The following is an 18,692-nucleotide window of genomic DNA, read 5'->3' on the forward strand; positions in this document are numbered from 1 at the left end:
GGCAGTGCTTGTGTGGCTGTAAGATAAGGCCCCTGCATATGTAGTTCAGGCTTGGGCAGAGCTGCCCTTTAGGCTGGGCATATATGTGTGATGGGAAGCTGCTGTCAGTCAATGCCGCTGCTACAGCATGCACACTGCAGCACACACACACCTCCACACGGTGGATCAGACTGTGCAAGTCCAACAAACCCAGGTTTTCACTCAGCTGCTCTGAATATGCTGCCTGGACAGCACTATCAATGAATGTGCAGTTGAGCTCTGAGTTACATGTGGTTCTAGTAACAATATGCAGGAGTTTGTTCTGTTGTGATGGTCTGATGGCAGAAATGATTTTCCGTAATTGAGCTTCTGTTCCTTAAAATAAGGAAGAAAAATTACTTGTCTGGTCTGCTCTGTCGCTATCATCACTGTAAAGAGTGAAGCTCATTGTGTGAGGGTAAGGCTCTTAGCCAGCACATGTGAGTGTGTATTGAAATGTTTGGCTCCTTCCTCTATCAGACGTGGCTATATGTTTTCTAGAAGAGAGTCCCAAAATACTAGTATGTGGGTCAAAGCAGATTAGTTAAAATAGCAAGAGAATTTTTAGAATTGGAATCCAAAAAAATGACTTTTTTTAACACTAACGTCAGAAAGACAAACTGAGTCACAGAAGTTTTCATTATCCTTCAAACAAGCAAAAGTGACTTTTTTTTTTTCTAGTGGCTTAAAGTCCTAGATCTTAAATGACAGCAGCTTAGCCTGGTTTCAGTTTTAATACTTTAAATCTATACTGTGAAACTAAAAAAGGGACTGTATGTTTTATCAGTCTGACAAGTGTTTGTGAGGAATTTTATGCAAGGATGCTGGTAAAGACAGTATTTCACTCTTCTATTGCACTGTTCATTAGAAGACCAGCATTTTACATTTATTAAAAAATCCTTACAACATTCCTCCTCTGCAAGTACGCAGCATACTGCTTGTGCTTCCACAGGAAGTGTTGGGTTTTCACTGAAAAGTTGAATGTATAAAAATCCAGCATGTCTCATGGGGTTTGCAGATTGGATTTGCCTCATGAGATTTGGTTCTTGTTTCATCTGTGGGCCGTACACCTGAGGTAGGTTTCATCTCCTGTGGTGTACTGCTGCATTATTGCTGCTGTGATCTGCCATTTCCTCTCACAGAGATGTGAGATCTTGGTGCTTCATGGAAGATGTAACCTGCCATGAAAGCCTTGTTTATGGTGAAGAATAAGATGACCAGGTATTGATGTGGCATTTAGAGATACACATATCTACTGTTAATTCCCACCACTCCTTTTTGAGATGTTTTCCATGGTGATCCCTTGTCTCTCAGTTTTTTAGTTGATAGGATGCTCACCTCCCATTTGACAGTAGAGTATATCCAGACAGTAGGAGTGCCCATGTGGGTAACCAGGAGGTGCCAAGCAGCCCTTGAGCAGTAACTTTCAGCTTCAGAAGTCTTCTATTGATTAGACTGGGGAGTGTAGTGCATGTTATTAAATGTCAGAGGAGAGGGAAAATGAAGTTCAGAGGAAGCTTTATCGTTCAGGTATAGGAATTAATAGTGTGATGCAAGAAGAGCAACATAACCTCAGAGAAATGGGCAAATGGGCATTGATACAGGGCCTGGCTGTGAACTCGTGTTGTCATGGTTGTATTCATTAGAGTGCAGAAAAGAGGGAGAAGGTATAAGCCACAAGGAGCTTAGCTGACAGAAGAGCAACAAAAAGGAAGAAATGGCATTGCAATCTTCTGAATTTATTGTTGTGTTAGAATAAATGTTTAACCAATGGATTTGGTTGAATCCTATGGAGTAACACCAGGCAGTCATTAATAATCAGGAATAGCTAAAACATAGCTGCCTGTGTTTTCACTATTAAATACATGGGTTTGATTTCTGCTGAAACCTGGATGGGTAGATGTGAGCATGGTGAGGAACAAGGAAAGAGGGCAAAGGTTCTTCTCGTGACTGTCAGCATTCATTAAGGCTGGCAGCCCAGAAAATTGCATTAGAATTACTGATGTGTGGCCTTTTTTTCCTCTGTACTTGACTATTTGTTAGCTTGCTGGAATCTAAGTTTGTGGTCCAGAATCATTCAGATGGATCTTACATAACTGGTTAAAAGAAAAGGAGAACAGGCTTTTGGGGACATCACCCTTCTGGAGTGATGGAAGAGAAATTATAGGGTGTTTTAATGATCTTGCCTCCTGGAAGCTTAATCAAGACCTAAAGATATCAGCTGTTTCTTGTGAATATTGAAGAACCTCTCTTTTTTTTTTTTGGTCTATTTTTGCAAGATTCTGCATATTGGTTATATTCTTCGTCCATATTCCTGAGACCAGCTGTGATCCAGTTCTCTGCAAAAAAAAAAAAATTCTCTGAAAATCGGCTGAAAACATTGACTTCTTAAATAAAAGCATTATTGTTTGGTAGCTCCTTTTGTGTTTTACTCCATGTCTTTTTCTGAGTAAGGCCTTTAAGTTAAATAAATCCAGAGCACATGTTTGATTTGCATTATGCCTTCCTTTCTTTAATTAGGAGACTACCTGATAAAAAACATTCCTTCTTTTCTTACTTCCATGGTTCTGTTTTGGAAGGTCAGACAAGAAATATTCATGTAAGAACTGCATATATGCAGGAGAGAAATGCAGGGAAACAAGCTTGATGCTCATGACTTTGCATTGTAAAATTTGCTGTTATTTTTCAACATGGTTGTGAATTAATTTGAGTGGCAGACATTTCATACAAGCGTCCAATCGCTTCCTTAATCCTAGAGTAATCCTTTGTCCTGGTTAGTGGGCTTGTGCCTGATCTCTGTCGATAAGCAGCCTGGAATCCAAGGGGCTGTAATCTGTGAGTTCAGGGTGCTCCTGGGGGAAGGTGCCATTGTCGCTCTTCAGTGATCTGTAGCCAACATGTGAAGGCTGCTGACACGATTTATGGCCTGTGCCTCTGGTGCGTAGGCTTGAAAGGTCCGTTCACAGCAAGTCTGAGACCAAGGTACCCTTGAAGATGCCTGGTCTAAACTTTTTTTGTGTTAACTCCACAGTGGGGACCTGCAGGTGACGGGAAGTGGACATTGCCCATATAGCACTGCCCAGAAAGCCATTGGAAAGGACAACTTCACTATGATTCCAGAAGGGGTCAATGGTATTGAGGAAAGAATGACCGTTGTCTGGGACAAGGCTGTAGTAAGTAATCACTTACTTTTATGGAATAAAATGGAACTGTTGGCTGAATAACGAAAGCCATGAGACTCTTGGCCAGTACTTAAGTGACTTTCTAATATATTTCTGAGAATTCCCTGGGAGAGCACTACTGCAAGGTGAATTGTTTATTTCAAAAACCTTCTCCAGTTTTGTAAACCCAGGGCTGTGTTTCACTTTTGACACTGCAACATCATCGAGTTTTATTAGACCTGAGGCTTCAATAGACTCCACTGATCCATCTTCCAGTCGTGTCAGAGCGGATGCTTCTGAGAGATGTAGGATCTGGAGCAGCTTAATGATTTTGAAGTGGAGCCCATGTAAACGTGATTGAATGGATTGTTTGAATCTGGGAAGTGTCTCATCGTTTTTGAGAAATTGCAAATGGATGGCAGCTGAGCCTGAGGCTAGATGATAAAATGCTTTGAAGGAGAGCATTGCATGTAATTCATACTGGCATATTTTGCGGTGGGGTGCTGGTATAAGTTAGCAGTTTTTTGATGGTTCCACAGATCCTAATATTTGATGATATTCTTCCTCCATTGTCCATCTTCACATACACATCCATCCATACACACGCTTGTGCACACACACACACTCTCATGACCTTACACTGCATTGCACTAGAATAAGTATTGCAAACTGGGAAGCGGTAGTATTTACAATGCTTTTATGACCGCTTCTCCCAGACTGTGTTTAATAACCATTTTCTTCAGGGACTGCTGGTGAGATTCCAAGCACAGAAGCAGCATCAGGTATCTGCCATGTAGGGGCAAAGCAGGGAGGCAAGCAACATGCAGCCAGCGAATGATGTTTCTCTTTCATTGCTCCCAGCTCCACGGAGAAGGAGCTGCAGAAAAGGGCTGCAGCAGATTTACAGGTCGTAAATTAGTTCTGCACCACCGAGTAGCTTGTATTTTGCAAATCTCATGTTTTACCAGGCTTATTGCCAGGGAAGACCCCGAAAGGCTCTACTGAGAAATCAAACTGCTGGTTTGTACAGCTGCTATTAAGCCATCACTGAAAACACTGAAAAGTTTAATTGGTGGTGACATTTCTCTAGACAAGGACTTCATAACTGGGGTTGCATTACTTAGATGTATATGTTTGGTAATACTAATAGTAGAATGGACTTAATTTGCAAGATATGTTTCTAAAAGAGTCTGAATCTTGATCTTTTATTTAATCTCATAATACTCATACAAATTTCTCTTTCAAAATTGTTAGAACATTTAAGTGAAAATTACTGGGACTAGCAGCAAAACACACTGAAGCATCAGTGTGTAGAAAAAGGGACCTTAGATAATGCAGATGACACTATCAGGTTGCTCAGTTAAGGTTTTACTGGCTGTTCTTTGGGATGTCAAGAGTAACACATTCATTTATTTGAAACTCCCAAGTAATGTTCCATGTATAAAGTCCTGCTTGATAAAATCTCTGTTTCATGCAGCATCACCCTATATATGAACTACATGCTTTCCAATATCCCTCTGACTCTTCAGTACTCTGAATAGTAAATCCCCATTTTAAAAGCATGTTTTGCTCAAATCATGTTCTTTTTAGGCCACGGGCAAGATGGATGAGAGCCAGTTTGTAGCTGTCACCAGCACCAATGCTGCCAAAATCTTTAATCTGTATCCAAGAAAAGGCCGGATTGCTGTGGGATCGGATGCTGATGTTGTTATTTGGGACCCTGATAAGGTGAAGACTATAACAGCTAAAAGCCATAAATCGGTAAGGAGAAAAGGAAAACCAGTAAGAGAATAGACATGTCATTGTTGCTTTTCAGCTGTTGATCTAATTTGTGGAAACGCCAAATGCACATGATATAGAGGAGAGGGGTAACTGCCTACTCCTGTTCTGAAATGGATAAATGTTTCAGCTGATCAGAGTATTGAAATCTTGCATTGCAAGCACTGGATCAGGAAGAATTTCTTTTCTCTTTGTGTATACAAATAAATATATTGCACTATTTTTTGCATGCCTGTGTCAGATCTGGAAATAGGTGTGAATCAGCAGCTCTGCAGCTGAGATTAGTAAGATGTGATGGTAAATTTAAAACAAGCTCACTTTTTTGGGGTTACCTGAAAAGCACCCGAGACTATAAATTGCACATTTAAATCAACAATATTCTAGACTACGAGAGATGATTAAATATTTAGATAATACAGCTCTGATCAGCTTCGTAGCTGAGATTTTCTATTTAATTCCACAGCTTTGTCGTGTACTTCGCTGCCCTTAATGCAGAGTACCAGTGACTCACAGTCACTTTAATTTTGACTGTGACAGGTTTTATCTTATGTGTTGTCTATCTCGGAGTTGTTATCTTATTGATCAGTGCTTTGGTCTTTTATACTGGGGGGTTCTTCCAAAAGTTTCACTGGAAATCCAGTAATGTGGTTTATATTAAAAAAGCAAAAACCTTTAGAAAATCTCAAGAAGGAAGTTTAGGTGATTTGATTTCTGTCTTGGGATCTCTCTGTATTTGCAAGAAAGTTATAATTACCTGCCCTTTGACAGTCATTCCCATTTAGATTCAGGCGTTCCTGGTCCTTTCTGGCCTTTTTCAGACAAAAATATGTGTGCTGGCCCCCTTACACAGTCACAGCAGATGCATGGTGGGACCATACCCTCTGGGGACCATGTCCTCTGGGTACCAGCAGCTGAGTCATAGTTTTCCTTCTTAATAGGGTTACTGCACTTAGAAATGTAATAGACGAGACTTGGATAAATACGGAAAACCCTTAAAAACAAATGAGATAAAACCTTGATGGAAAGTGGAAAGGAAATGTGTGATCCAGCAAAGTCTGATTATAGAGATTCTTTAAAATAATTTAATATCAAAATGCATTGCTTCTCCTTTAGACAAAAGGGTTTTATAGACCTCTTAATGGCAGTTGTCTAAAACTATGACCACAAATACAGATTGTAAGTTACTAACTGAAAGAGATCTTGTACCGAACTTGCACTGAATATGTTGGTTGATCCTCAGGCCATTGAGTATAACATCTTTGAAGGAATGGAGTGCCATGGTGCCCCACTTGTGGTCATAAGCCAAGGGAAGATTGTGTATGAAGATGGAAATCTGCATGTAAATAAGGGAATGGGCCGCTTCATCCCTCGCAAACCTTTCCCTGAATATCTTTACCAGCGTATCAAAATCAGGAACAAGGTAATGTCAGATATTATTTCATCTTCTTTATAGCTATATGCTCTTGGAACCACAGTAGCAGATATTTTTATTATAATTATTATTATTGTGCTGAGTCCATATCAGATGGACTATATATAATTTGTTCAAAATGTGACCAAAAAACTGGTTCCTCTGCAAGTGTGAGCTGCCGTAACTTGACACTATGAGCTTCAGTCAGTAGAGCTGCTTTGGGAGAAGGGTTAGTCAGAAGAAAACTGGAATTTTAAATTGTTGCTAAGCTTTGCATACTGCAGAGCCACACTACAGAGAAGAAAAGCATGTAAGCCAGAGATACACATTGTATGTGACATCTCTGAACTGTTATTGAGCTGAGCTCAGCATTTACTGAGCTGAGTATTAGCAGCATTCACAGCTCAGAAAACTCTGTGTTTAATAAAAAGCTTGGGAAATGACTAAGATTAAGACTGTGTTTCTTCTGGTTTTCAATTTTATCCGTGCTCCTCTGTTGAAAACCAATTGGATTGGCAATAGTTCCACTTTATTTGGAAATTGCTTCTTGCCACTGAGTAAGAAATCCACTGTGTGAGGATATGTAACAAGACAAATTGACTAAACCTCATAATTTTCCTCAACCAAGCATTTATCAATAGCCTCTGGGGATGGCAGCTGAAATTAAGTCTGTGAGCGGGTTGTCTTTCATCATGTGTTACACAAATTCTTTCAAGCTGTGGCATACAAAGAGGTTTGGTGTTCTAATGAGAAGAGGCACTGTAAAAATCAAATGTGCCTGCAAAAGAGTTTCGCAAAATACCGATTGGTTACACTTTTTTTACATTCTCTACTTAGATGACATGGGTTTTCACATCTACCTCTCAAGGGTTTAGTGAATGAGAGTGCTATATAAATTAGTGATGATATTTAAACACTGAAAACACCACTTTAAAAACAAGTATCAGAGATGTCTCATACCAGGAGTTCGCAGAAGCGTAACAGTCTATGAAATCTGCATCTTGCAAGTGGGACTGGATTTTGGGAGAGACCTTTGATTTTAGATACTTAGCAAATACTTGCCTTTAGATACTTGGATCTGCTAAGGACCAAGAAAAGGACTGATAATTTTTGCTCTTGCAGCTCCCTCTGCTGCCTGCCAAGAGGAAAGGAGAGCAGATTCATGTCCAGGTTTCTTTTCCCAGTATTGAATTTGATTGACTGGACATACTTAGAAAAACTCAGCTGATGGTCATATCAGCCACCATTTGAATGTCAGTGCATGACAAAGGAATATAGAAAAAACACATCAAACAAGGGTCTGCAAAGCTGTAACTGGTTCAGGATAGCTGTATACATGTACACATCCCTGGAGCAGGGATAGCAGTATAAATTCTTTTTGTTGTGGGTCTCTGGAAGATGGATTCATTGCTGTGATCAGCAGCTGCTCCCTTCTGGGCATTAGTTCTGGCTCAGCCTGTGAGACAGTGGCTGTTCAGAGCCTGATGTCCCCATTACCAAAAGCAAGGAAAATGCAGTGATTTCTGTAAGAGGATCAAACCTCTGTGAGTAGTGTCCTTCCTATACAGAATTTTAATGTCACTGTTAACCTGCTGGGAAAATGTTCATCTTGTAAGCCACAGATTTCTGATCTTTTTGATGAGCTTTGGCTTCTGTAGTTCCATGGCTTCAGGCTCCTCCTGACAATGGGAACTGTTTTTAAAAAATATTATTTCCTAGATTTCTGTGATTTTAAGGCCACTGAGGCTGTTATGATTCTCTTTTCTGATATTCCTTATAGTACAGGGATAAAATCTAGGTGCTTCAAACTGAAATCAGAAATGACAGACGCAGTATTGACAAATAATGGAAGATGGGTCCCATGCTACAGACTAGTGTATAACTTTTCTAGTTCATGACAAGAAGTGGAAAATTTTTTGAAATTTTAATTTAAAAATTGCCACCGCTTTTCAGTGAGTTCTAATGAAGATAATGATATATTTGAAGGGGAGAAGCAGAGAGAATACAGGTAGGAGTGAAATTGCTACAATCAGTATAGTGGGTACTAGTCTTGAAACAACCAGAGCGGAACTCAGCAGCTGACCCAGCCTTGCTGAACACCCTCTGAATGGAGAGACAAGAAGTGATAGTGATGGAAATTACTTAAAATAAAGATCTCAGGTCAGATCTGTTCTTTTGAATCCCTCTGCTCCCTGTCGACTGTGAAGGATGCCTAATAAGGATCTCTTTCTTATAATTAATATATAGATAAAAACAGAGGGAGGAAGTTTTATAATCTCCTTTACATATAAAGCAGACTGTAGCTTTGAGAATACAGGTGCATTTTTACTTCAGCTAATGGAGAGTATAACTCTGTGCTCTGTGGTCTCTGCATATAGGCAGGGTTATCGTTAGGGAGCATTATCAGAGCATTCAGTATCCGGGTTTTTATTCTCTTGATCTAGGTGGGAGGACTGCAGGGAGTTGCCAGAGGAATGTATGATGGGCCTGTGTATGAAATCCCAGCTACACCAAAATATGCAACTCCTGCACCCTCAACTAAATCCTCCCCTGCCAAAAACCAGCCCCCACCAATCAGAAACCTCCATCAGTCTAATTTTAGCTTATCAGGTAAGTCAGCCTGACTCATCAGAAATGCATTAAAGCTGTGAGTATGGACTATTGGTGATAAATTTCAATTATAGTTACCTCTTTTATGAAATACGAAAGGATTATATATTCTCATATATGTGCCTATACTTATAAATGTATGTATATGTATGTTTTATACATGTATTTTATATGTATGTTTTATTCCCTAGGAATATTTTAAAATAATTGTCAAATACTCAGAATGTTTGCCATCTAAAATTTTTCTCTGCATGCAGCCTTGTAGTATTATTTACCTGACCCACTGATGTTAGCTTAGGTCTCTGGTTGATGTGACTGAGGCCCCTTGATGGTAAATACAGCTGCTGGGACTTGGGTCTGGTGCATCTCAACATGGCTCATACATCTCAGATTTTTTTCTTGCTGCATCACCAGAAACTGCTAGACATGGAAACCTCAACTGTTCCTCGTCCATGGTCAGAAAACCATGTGCAGAATCTATTCCTATGCAGATCAGAGTATTTCATGTCCCCTTTGCTCTTGGTGCCCAAAATATTTTCCATGATATATAAGAAACAGACTGGGAAATCATCCTTGTGAGTTGTTAGAAATAATTCTTGTCATTTGAAGATAATTGCAAGTGTGTCAAATCTTTACCCTTCAAAAGTCTCCACCCCCACTGGTAAATAAGGGACTTCTTTTGATGTTCTTATGAAAGTCACTGGATTTTCTCCCCTGTGGGAGCCGATGGTGGAGTCTTCCTGTCTGACAGATCCTGTCTTTCAAAACTAAACAATACATCTTCTGGAAAAAAGCCCAAGGAGAGCAAGTATTTTAAAAACACTCCTGCTGATTTGGAGTAAATTCTTGCTTGTACACCTGGGGCCATGGTGAGCACATACAGATACACAAATCTATATAAAGCAAAAAAATTGCTTACAGATTTGACCTCTAACAATAATAACCAGTAAGTAGGCTTTTCATAAGCATCTGAAGCTGTGGTTTCACAGTCTGCTGCTGGATCTGGCTGTTTCCAAGGCATCTACTAGTATCAGTTTGATCTGAATCAAATGCACATTACTGTGTTCTTATGAAATTAAGCAGAACCAGAGACTATGATAGCATTTAGAATGATCCTGTGCTTTACAGTAGTCTTACACTGCCTTTAGGAAGCTGAGTATGATCAGATAATACTTAGCTAGGCAGAAAGCTTGCTGTCACCTTAAGCTTAACCTCTCGACATTTTACACTACCGCTGGACGTGGGTGTGAGTTTACATCAGCTCAACGCTCCTTGCCTCATGGATTTGTGACCCATGATCACATGGATCTTGTGATATGAGATTTACTGTACTGTTGACCCATGGACTCAGTAGGGACAGGTATTCTACATCAATGAGGCAGGTTTGGAAAATCCACTCTGCACACATTTTCTGTCAAGGTCTGATCTCATGAAGGAACCCCAGCCAGTCTGTAGGCTGTCATCCCTGCATGGGCTCTTCTTCAAGTCAGCAAGAAACAATTCCCCTTGCCGGGTGAGCATCAGTCTGATCTCAAATGTTTAATCTCACACTTTTCATTGAAGAAAACTGGAGCTAGGCTCAGAAATGTGCTTTGAAGATCTGATTAGCACTGCAGTCAGGGTCTGGCTCAAGAAAAAACAGCTGATGGTGGTGTGAAGGAAGCGCAGCTGGAACTAGCCAGGTAAAATCTCACTGCTGATGTTTATTCCTTTTCATAGCTTTGTATTCTGATGTTATGTTGTTGCAGGAGCTCAGATAGATGACAATAACCCACGCCGTACTGGCCACCGCATCGTGGCACCTCCTGGTGGTCGCTCTAATATTACCAGTCTTGGCTGAAAAATGATGATGGACAGAAACACAAGGATGAAGGATCATGGGAATAATGTCTGTTCCCTTCAATATCTGTGTTATCAAACGTACAGTTTTATTTGGTACTAATGGAAATAAAAACTGAAATGTCTTTCTTTTTTTGTATAGGAAGAGGTGATAATAGTGTGGTGTGTTTGCTTGGAACTACTTGCCTCACAATTGTGCTTTCATGCCATAGTCACCTTAAAGCATGGTGCTTCCATTGCCCCTTTAGTGACTACAGGTTTTAGCTTCGTCTCGTAACTGAATGATCGTTTCTTTGCACTCTTTCGCTGTATTAGAGTAGTTAATGCATGTTACCGAGTTATTTATGCAAGTTGCATTCTGTGAGTGAGCCCCTTTAGAACACGTTGCCAACAATTGACTAGACACAATGCCAAGATTAATGTCCACCAAAAACACTTACAAAGGAAGAAAATGGCCATCTTGAAAGTATGCAGTAGAGTAGTATAGGCAGCTTCTGTTTCATCTTTAATTTATTATAAACCCAAGAAGCACTTCTCTGAGACACAGAAAATCATCGGGACACGTAACGACAAATGGTCTCTGTAGCACTTGTCTCTTCCCGCTCAGTACGTTCCAAGTCTGTGTCCTTCTTGTTTCCGTTTCAGACAGAGCCATCACTTATACATACCAATGCCATTGCCACCCCTGCAGGGATTCCTCCACCTGGGCAGTAGTGCTCTCCTTCTGCATGAGACTTTTGGTACTTAAAGATAATCCACGTTGCCGTCGGATTTTTAAAGTTTTTTGTACAAAGTTTTTCCTTTGTAATCACATGCATTTTTACTTACTCTACCGTATCAAGACCTACTAGTCGTGGTTCAATTTCTGAATTAAAAGCTTGTGAAATAAAGGAAATTAATTGATGGGTAAGTGTCTTCCTCTGCTTTCCAGTGCTGTTGTTCAGTGATGGAAAATTCAGAATGAAGAAACTCAAGAGAAATTGTCTTTTAGGTTGATACCATATGCAAGAAGAAACCTTCTTAGATCACAAGGGGTGTTAAGTGTCTGCATATGCATACTATAGCATGCCATAATCTGTCTTAATTAAATAGAGCTCACAGTAAAAATGTAGTTACTATTGACATTGCAGCTGCCCCAGTTTTGGCCAAATGAGACCTAAATTGAGACCTGAGCTTTCTCCCAAGACCTTCATGTCTGCATCTGATTTGCTTGAAATGGTAATTGATTGCCATCATCTTCATCTGTAGATGAACAGAACCAGTATACAGTGATCTGGTTTGACCTAAACTATTTGATTTAATACCGGTTTTCTTTGCTGACTGAACTGGGACAGTGTTTAGACAGCATGAACAAGACATGCTGCAGGTAAGATAAGGACTTCAATTCTCTCTTTCTGTGAGAGTGAAGGAAATGCTTTCTCCTTGTCTTTCTGACTGACTCACTCACAAACTATCTAAAGATGGTTTAAGAAACTATCGAAAGAAACCTTTTCTATCCCTTTTTACTTGTCCAATTGCGTTGCAGATGTTGTGGGAGGCATGGGCTATGGTGGAGGGTGGGGTGCTATGAAATCAACCAGGTCATCAAAATACCTCCCCTTGGCCTTGTGGCACTTTGCCCTTCTCTACACTACAAAGCTGCACTAGGGAAAGTCTTGTAGCAGCACGGTACTAGTGGAATGGTTTTATCTAGATGTGATGCTTGACCATTTTGCACCTGTCCATCCTTTCCATGCAGCAATAAGCTCTGCTGGCACAGGGCTGTGGCACATAAAAGTTGGGAAAGTATCCTACCTGAAGCACAGATGGTCTGAATAGCCAGATTTCTTTTTGCTTCGGCTTTGATCTGAATCAATGAAGCAACACTGTAATTCAGCCTTCAGTGAACCCAACTGATTGCTCCCAGAGTAAGGGAAAAATAAAGTATTTAATGAACAATCTCTTCTGCTAAGGATTCACATTCATTTCCTATTGCCTAGAGACCAGCCTCATCCCTAGGCTTGCTTGCTCACTTGGTGGTTTAGGTATTTTATATGAAGTAAAATAATACTAGCAGAGAAGCCTGAGGACAACCTGCCCTGGAATAACCCACCGCCTAGCAGGTAAGGCAGTCTGGAAATGCCAAGTCCCCATCTCCGCTGTCCTATTCCAACCCATTTGCTCTGAGTATCGAAGAGTTAGCAACAGTTCTGGTAATCTGACTCCGACAATAGAAATAAAGCTGGTTTGTAAAACTACGCATCAAATTTGACGTAGTGTGAAAAATTTGGAACCGATGATTACAATTTCCTTAGTGATTTTCTTACATGTGTTTATGGAAGTAGCAATTGTTGCACCTTCGAGTAAAACTTGTACTCGATCTACTAGGCTTGTCCTGCTTGAGGTAACAGAAATGATTGTTGTGTAACTGGTACTGACAGATTCCGCTTTTCCGACATACTAAACAGCTACAAGCTAGTCAAGATCCACTGTTGTTAACATGCATTTATTTTTTCACATGTCTGTGAATAATAAATGGGTGTTTGTGAGGCACTTCGTGGTCCAGTGCTTCTCTGTGAACAAAGCTCTGTTTGTCAGGTCAATGTAACTCTGCTGTGATTTCTCTGAAGAGAAATATGCGAGTGTGCTCCTGACTGCTGCTGCCTTGCCACAGCTGAGGGACAGCCTGCAGGAAGCCTGTGAATCCTGTGCTGTGCCTGGGAGTCTCCACTCTGGACATGCAGTACTACCTAGATGTGATGTAAGCAGCATTTTTTTGGAGCTCAGGTACCTTACTGCATGGTCACCAGGTGAGATGAAGGATACCTTACTTGTGATATACCATCAAAGAGATGGCAGATGCCATTGCTCATGAGGGTTTAAACAAACCAAGGTAAGTGGCGCTTCTTTTACCACCTGGAAGCCTATTTCACAGCAATGCCCCTGCCCCTACCTTGCTGGTGATCCTGAATACACCTTCAGAATAGGAAAATGTACTTGGAGTTTGCTCCTTGCCGGAGCTCCAAGGTAGGAGATTTTTTTGGCAATTTGTGAACTTGTTAGTGGGGAGCTGCTGTTACCTCAACTGCAAGAAGAAAGTAGTGCAAAGCTTTCATGCTTATTTGAATCATCAAGCTTCTAAAAATTTGCAGCAAAGCTATAACCTTTTAACACCTGAAATATCCCTAATGATGTAAAACTGGCTCTTCCCTACTTCTATTTACAGACCCTTTAAAATTAGTCCCCATGACCAGTCTGAGGACCATCTTTGTCAGTCAAGTGATGTGGATCCACAGATTGTTTCCTGAGTGACAATTTGGACCCTTTTTTGTCTTGTGTTAGAGTTTGTCTGCTACCAGAGAAATGCAGTTACATGTTTGAATTTTAGCCTTTGTAGCAAAGCCTGTCAATTGTGATGCTTAGACTGTACCAAAACTGGCAGCTGTCCAGCCATTAAATATTTCTCTTGGCAATACACTGAGTTTCATCCTCAAAAACTAAAACTGCAGACTGGACTAGGTCAGATTACCATCTACCCTGGGTTCCAGTAGACAACATCGTAAGTTTAATGGAGGCCAGAAGAACAAACATAATGCTAATATTCCTCCAAGTGTTTCCCTCATTTCCAGTGCCTTGTAATTTCTTGACAAGCAGCACCATCTTAGTAGCTGTCAGTGAAGTTTTCTGCCATGAATTTGCCAAGGTGCTTTTAAACCCAGTTAAAATCTTGGCGTTTTTGACTTCCTGGAGCAAGGAGTTACACAGCTTAGTGCACGGTTAACAAGCTAATTCTTGCCATTTAGACCTGGCCAATATTAAATCTCAGTAATCTAAACCAAGTGGAGGTTAGTTTTTCATCATGATTGTGGTGAACTTTGCACAAACTTTCCAAATACATTTCAGTGATGAAAATCAGTGAAAGGGTATTCAGTTGAAAATAAATTGTGTATCGGAGAGGGAATAACATCTCTGTAAAAATGCAGCATTTGGGATACTGTTCTTTGAGCATCATGTAACTCTTAAGTATTTGCAGTGATATGGATAAAGTAGTTAGGTATCAGCCCCCCTCCCTGACTGAATATTCTGTAATTTTCCAGCACAGTGAGCAGTCATATGTTCTGCTTTAAAAAAGCTTTCAGCTTAGCAACTTCTTCCTCACAACGGGAAGTAAGCCAACCTGCAAATACATCAGTGACTGCAATGCTGTTTCGGAAAGTACTCAGCTCGCAGGGTCCAGAGCCTTGTCCCCTCTAGTGATGCTCTGCCATGCAGCAGTGGCCACAGCTGTGAGAGTGCCAATTCCAGGAGCCCTCCCAGTGCAGAGGCAGTTCCCAGATAGTATGGAGCAGGCTGGGCAGCTGCACACTAAGCTCTTCATAGTCACTGCTGAACACATTGAAGAAGCATTTGTTCAGATAGAAATACAACCAAAAAAACGTGCATGCAGTGATCTCTGGATGTTGGAATGGCTGCCAAAGACTGGTGTAGATGCCATGATGGTGAGAGTGAAGGTGCTAATCTGGAGCACGCCCTGGTATTGGGCTTCTGCATGCACAGGCTGGAGAAAAGGATTTTTATGTGTGACTTGGTGCTTGTTTATGTCAGGAATGAAACTGCCCATACTGCACAGGAGCTGGCATCAGCCTGAGTGTCCCAAGTACAAGATTTGTAAGTTGCACACCTCTTCAGCGTGGTCCAAGCCACCTTTCAGCAAGACTTCTGTACGATGAGGCTTTCCATAATTTTCTACAGCAGGAGGACCATTGTGGGCTATTTTGATTCTTGCATGATATACAAGGTACTGGATGGCTCTTAACATCATGCCTAGAATTTTTATGCAGTATACCCTTGTCATAAAGCTGTGAATGAGGTTAAGCACAATCATGAAGGTAACAATATTACAACAAAAAGGCATGACATTTTTTCCCAAAATTTCTGCAGGAAGTGTTTTCGATATATAGCTGTAAAGCATGATCAAAGCTCCTTGTTAGCTTCCCCAGAATAAACTAAAGAGTGGGTGCTTTACAGAATTACACTATAAAGCCAGTGTTTTCAACTGTGGCTGGTGCCTAGGTATCCCATTTTCCCCCATTTGACACCCACTATGCTGGAGACTGCTCTCAGCTGGCAAAACTGCTTAGAACTTAACAAAAAACTTAGAACTTAACAAATCTCCCAGGGACTCTCTAGGCACAACCTCTGATTTGTGAGCAATATCTGTCATCCCTTAAACAGAGGGAAGATACAAACTGGGCTGGGAAGCACCAAACGTTCTGCTAAAACATCAAGTAGGGAAGAATGTAAGTATCACGAAAAGATTTAAGTTGGAAGAGGTATCATCTGGAGTCCAGCCTCCTCAAAACAGGGCTGATGTCAAAGTTAGGTTGATTAGAACATTGTCCAGCTGATGATTTAAAGTCTCCCAAGGATATGTGTTCTGCATTCTGAGTTATCTGTTCCAGCAGTTCACCCATCTCATGGCAAATAATCTTTTCTTCCTGATGGAGTACCTGTGCTAAAACTTGTGACAATCTGTGCCCATTTGGCTGGTGATAAAGTATTTCACAGCATCAAGAAAAAAATCTCTGTCTCTGTACTGTTCTGTGTTGGCTCAGAAATAAGCAGTCAAATGGATCCAAACTGACCTGAGGGGCCAGAGCTAAAACCTCCCCCCTACTATGTAATGACTATGATGGGAGATCTTCAGCATGAGAATCCAGATACTAACTGTAACTATGGTTAAAGTTGAATAACATAACAACATAACATAAAACATTACATAAAATGTAACATAACACCAGGGGAGATTTAGGTTTGATATTAGGAAAAATTTCTTCACTGAAAGGGTTGTCAAGCACTGCAACAGAGTGCCCTGAGAAGTGGTTGACTCACCATCCCTGGAGGTATTTAAAAGACGTGTGAATGTGGTTTAGTGGTGAACTTGGCAGTGTTAGGTTGGACTCCATGTTCTCAAAGGTCTTTTCCAACCTAAATGCAGCTGCAGTACCGGGCAGGGGGGAGCCGGCACCCAGCGGGGCGTTGCCAGCGTCCGGCACCCTCCCTGGCTTCTCCCCGGTGCTCCCTGCCCGTCATCTCCAGCAGCAAAGAGATGGAAACATCGCTAGCTGCCCAGGAGAGGGCACTGCTGCCCTGCTTTTGGATAATCTAAACCTTTTAATGCAGAAACAAAGCCATTTCAAGCGTGCCTAGCCAAAGGAGTTACAGTGCATCTGGGAGACCCCGCTTGGGTAATTAGAAACGTGGCTCCGGTAATTAGAGACCCTGTTTGGACGACTATGGTGCATCCTCACTGTAGCGGGAGCCTCTGCTGCTCTGCGTAGTTTCAAACATCATCAGCTCTATGTTTCCTATAGGAAACACAGGAAGCTCATTTAAAGCTTCCTCCTTGCCTATAGAGCACTCTGCAGAGTTACGATGTTCAAATGGAGGCAAATAAATAGGCTACATCTAAAAAAAGCACAACTTTTTTTCCAGATCAGGAAAGCAGAAAGACTATCAAACCCAAGTACTGAAATACCAGAATCAAATGCATGAAGTGGTACAAGTTAGAAAATGAAAACGTTTACAACGATTGATCGAGGTGAAAATTAACCATTTAACAACTGTGTGTAACATGCCTGGTAAAGTCATTTGTGTGGCAGCACTTTTGTCTGAGGTAAAATGCGTAACTGATGGGGTATTTTCCATCATGAGCCAAAGGACAGCAAAATGTTCATTATAAAAAGGTAGAAAATTTTCATCTCATGAAAGCTGTAAGATTGCTTAAGTGGTGCAATTTATTAGGCAATACAGGTGCTCTGTACAGCCAGTAAGAACTAGCTGCTTTCCATAACGAAGAATTCCCATAGGAAACATGAGCATAACAAAAGAGCATACTTAAGGAAGAAGGCTAGAAACTGGAGTTTAAAAAAAAAAAAAAGTAAACTGCTTACATCTCATTCTTCCTAAAAATAATGATTTGAAACCTGAGACAAATGCAGAGAAATACATTTATAAAAACCTTTGTACAAATTTAAAAAAGCATACATATCCTTGGAAGCACTAATATATATAACAGAGAGACCAAATGTAATATGTTTTGACCTAGCAATACCATCAGAAGTCTGATAACATATTCCTTACAATTCTGTCTATTTTTGTTAGTCCAAAGCAGAAATCACAAAATATTAAGACCCAATCTACCACATTTAGGGCTCAAAAGACTACATCAGTATTGTAATGAAACCTCACTGAAATACGCTCATCTGGGCAACCAGCCTAGTGTGGATCTGTTCTCCTACAAGCATATTTTCCTCAGGTATATTCCCAACCTAAAACTACCTCCCCTCCACATTCCTCAAGCAATCTGGAGGAGTTTATATTACAGACTTCCTTGTTCCACCTTACCAAAACCAAACGGGAATGTTTTATTAACAGCTAAAGGTAGTTGGGATTGATTCTTGGTCTGCAGCTAAGGAAGACTTCTCGCTTATTATTGATGTTTTTCGTGGTTCCTCAGTAAAGCAGCTCAGTAATTATAGCTGCTGCGATTCCCCAGAAGAATGCTTTGGTACTGTGTTCTAACAGCTCATATAAAATGCTTTTACTACCTGTTGCCTCTCTCTTTTAGCATCTTTGAGTTTTTCCTTGGTTCAGTCTCCTCTTCATGCCGACTCTGTAACATCTCTCTGAAAGAAATAAGAACAATAAAACAAAACTGCAGACAGGGTTTTTAAAATGCTAAATTCTCTCTTCAATTAATTTTGCTAAGAGAAGAAAGGCACTTGCTATATAATTATAACTTCTGCACTTGTTGGTTTCAGCTGCCTCAGTTGAGGCTGCTGAAATATAGTCATGTAAAGATAAATGTTCCTTTGTTGGGTCCCTGTTCCCTA

General features: G+C 40.7%; 2 protein-coding genes across 2 annotated transcripts in view; one reads left to right on the forward strand and one right to left on the reverse strand.

Annotated features, from left to right (window-relative positions):
- The window catches only part of CRMP1 (collapsin response mediator protein 1), a 33,943-nt gene extending 22,221 nt beyond the window's left edge, over positions 1 to 11,722 (forward strand). The window contains exons 9-13 of the mRNA XM_010141448.1: positions 3,050 to 3,191; positions 4,770 to 4,940; positions 6,199 to 6,378; positions 8,814 to 8,979; positions 10,728 to 11,722. Of these exons, the coding sequence (XP_010139750.1) occupies positions 3,050 to 3,191; positions 4,770 to 4,940; positions 6,199 to 6,378; positions 8,814 to 8,979; positions 10,728 to 10,819 (751 nt within the window). The 3' untranslated portion in view covers positions 10,820 to 11,722. The remainder of the gene's footprint in view (positions 1 to 3,049; positions 3,192 to 4,769; positions 4,941 to 6,198; positions 6,379 to 8,813; positions 8,980 to 10,727) is intronic.
- Positions 11,723 to 18,403: 6,681 nt separating this feature from the next.
- Positions 18,404 to 18,692, reverse strand: part of EVC (Ellis van Creveld syndrome) — a gene marked incomplete at its 5' end in the record, with an annotated part of 48,630 nt that continues 48,341 nt past the window's right edge. The window contains one exon of the mRNA XM_010141449.1: positions 18,404 to 18,485. Within this exon, the coding sequence (XP_010139751.1) occupies positions 18,404 to 18,485 (82 nt within the window). The remainder of the gene's footprint in view (positions 18,486 to 18,692) is intronic.

The sequence above is a fragment of the Buceros rhinoceros genome, unplaced genomic scaffold, assembly GCF_000710305.1.
Source record: "Buceros rhinoceros silvestris isolate BGI_N320 unplaced genomic scaffold, ASM71030v1 scaffold8358, whole genome shotgun sequence".
In the NCBI taxonomy this organism is placed as follows: domain Eukaryota; kingdom Metazoa; phylum Chordata; class Aves; order Bucerotiformes; family Bucerotidae; genus Buceros; species Buceros rhinoceros.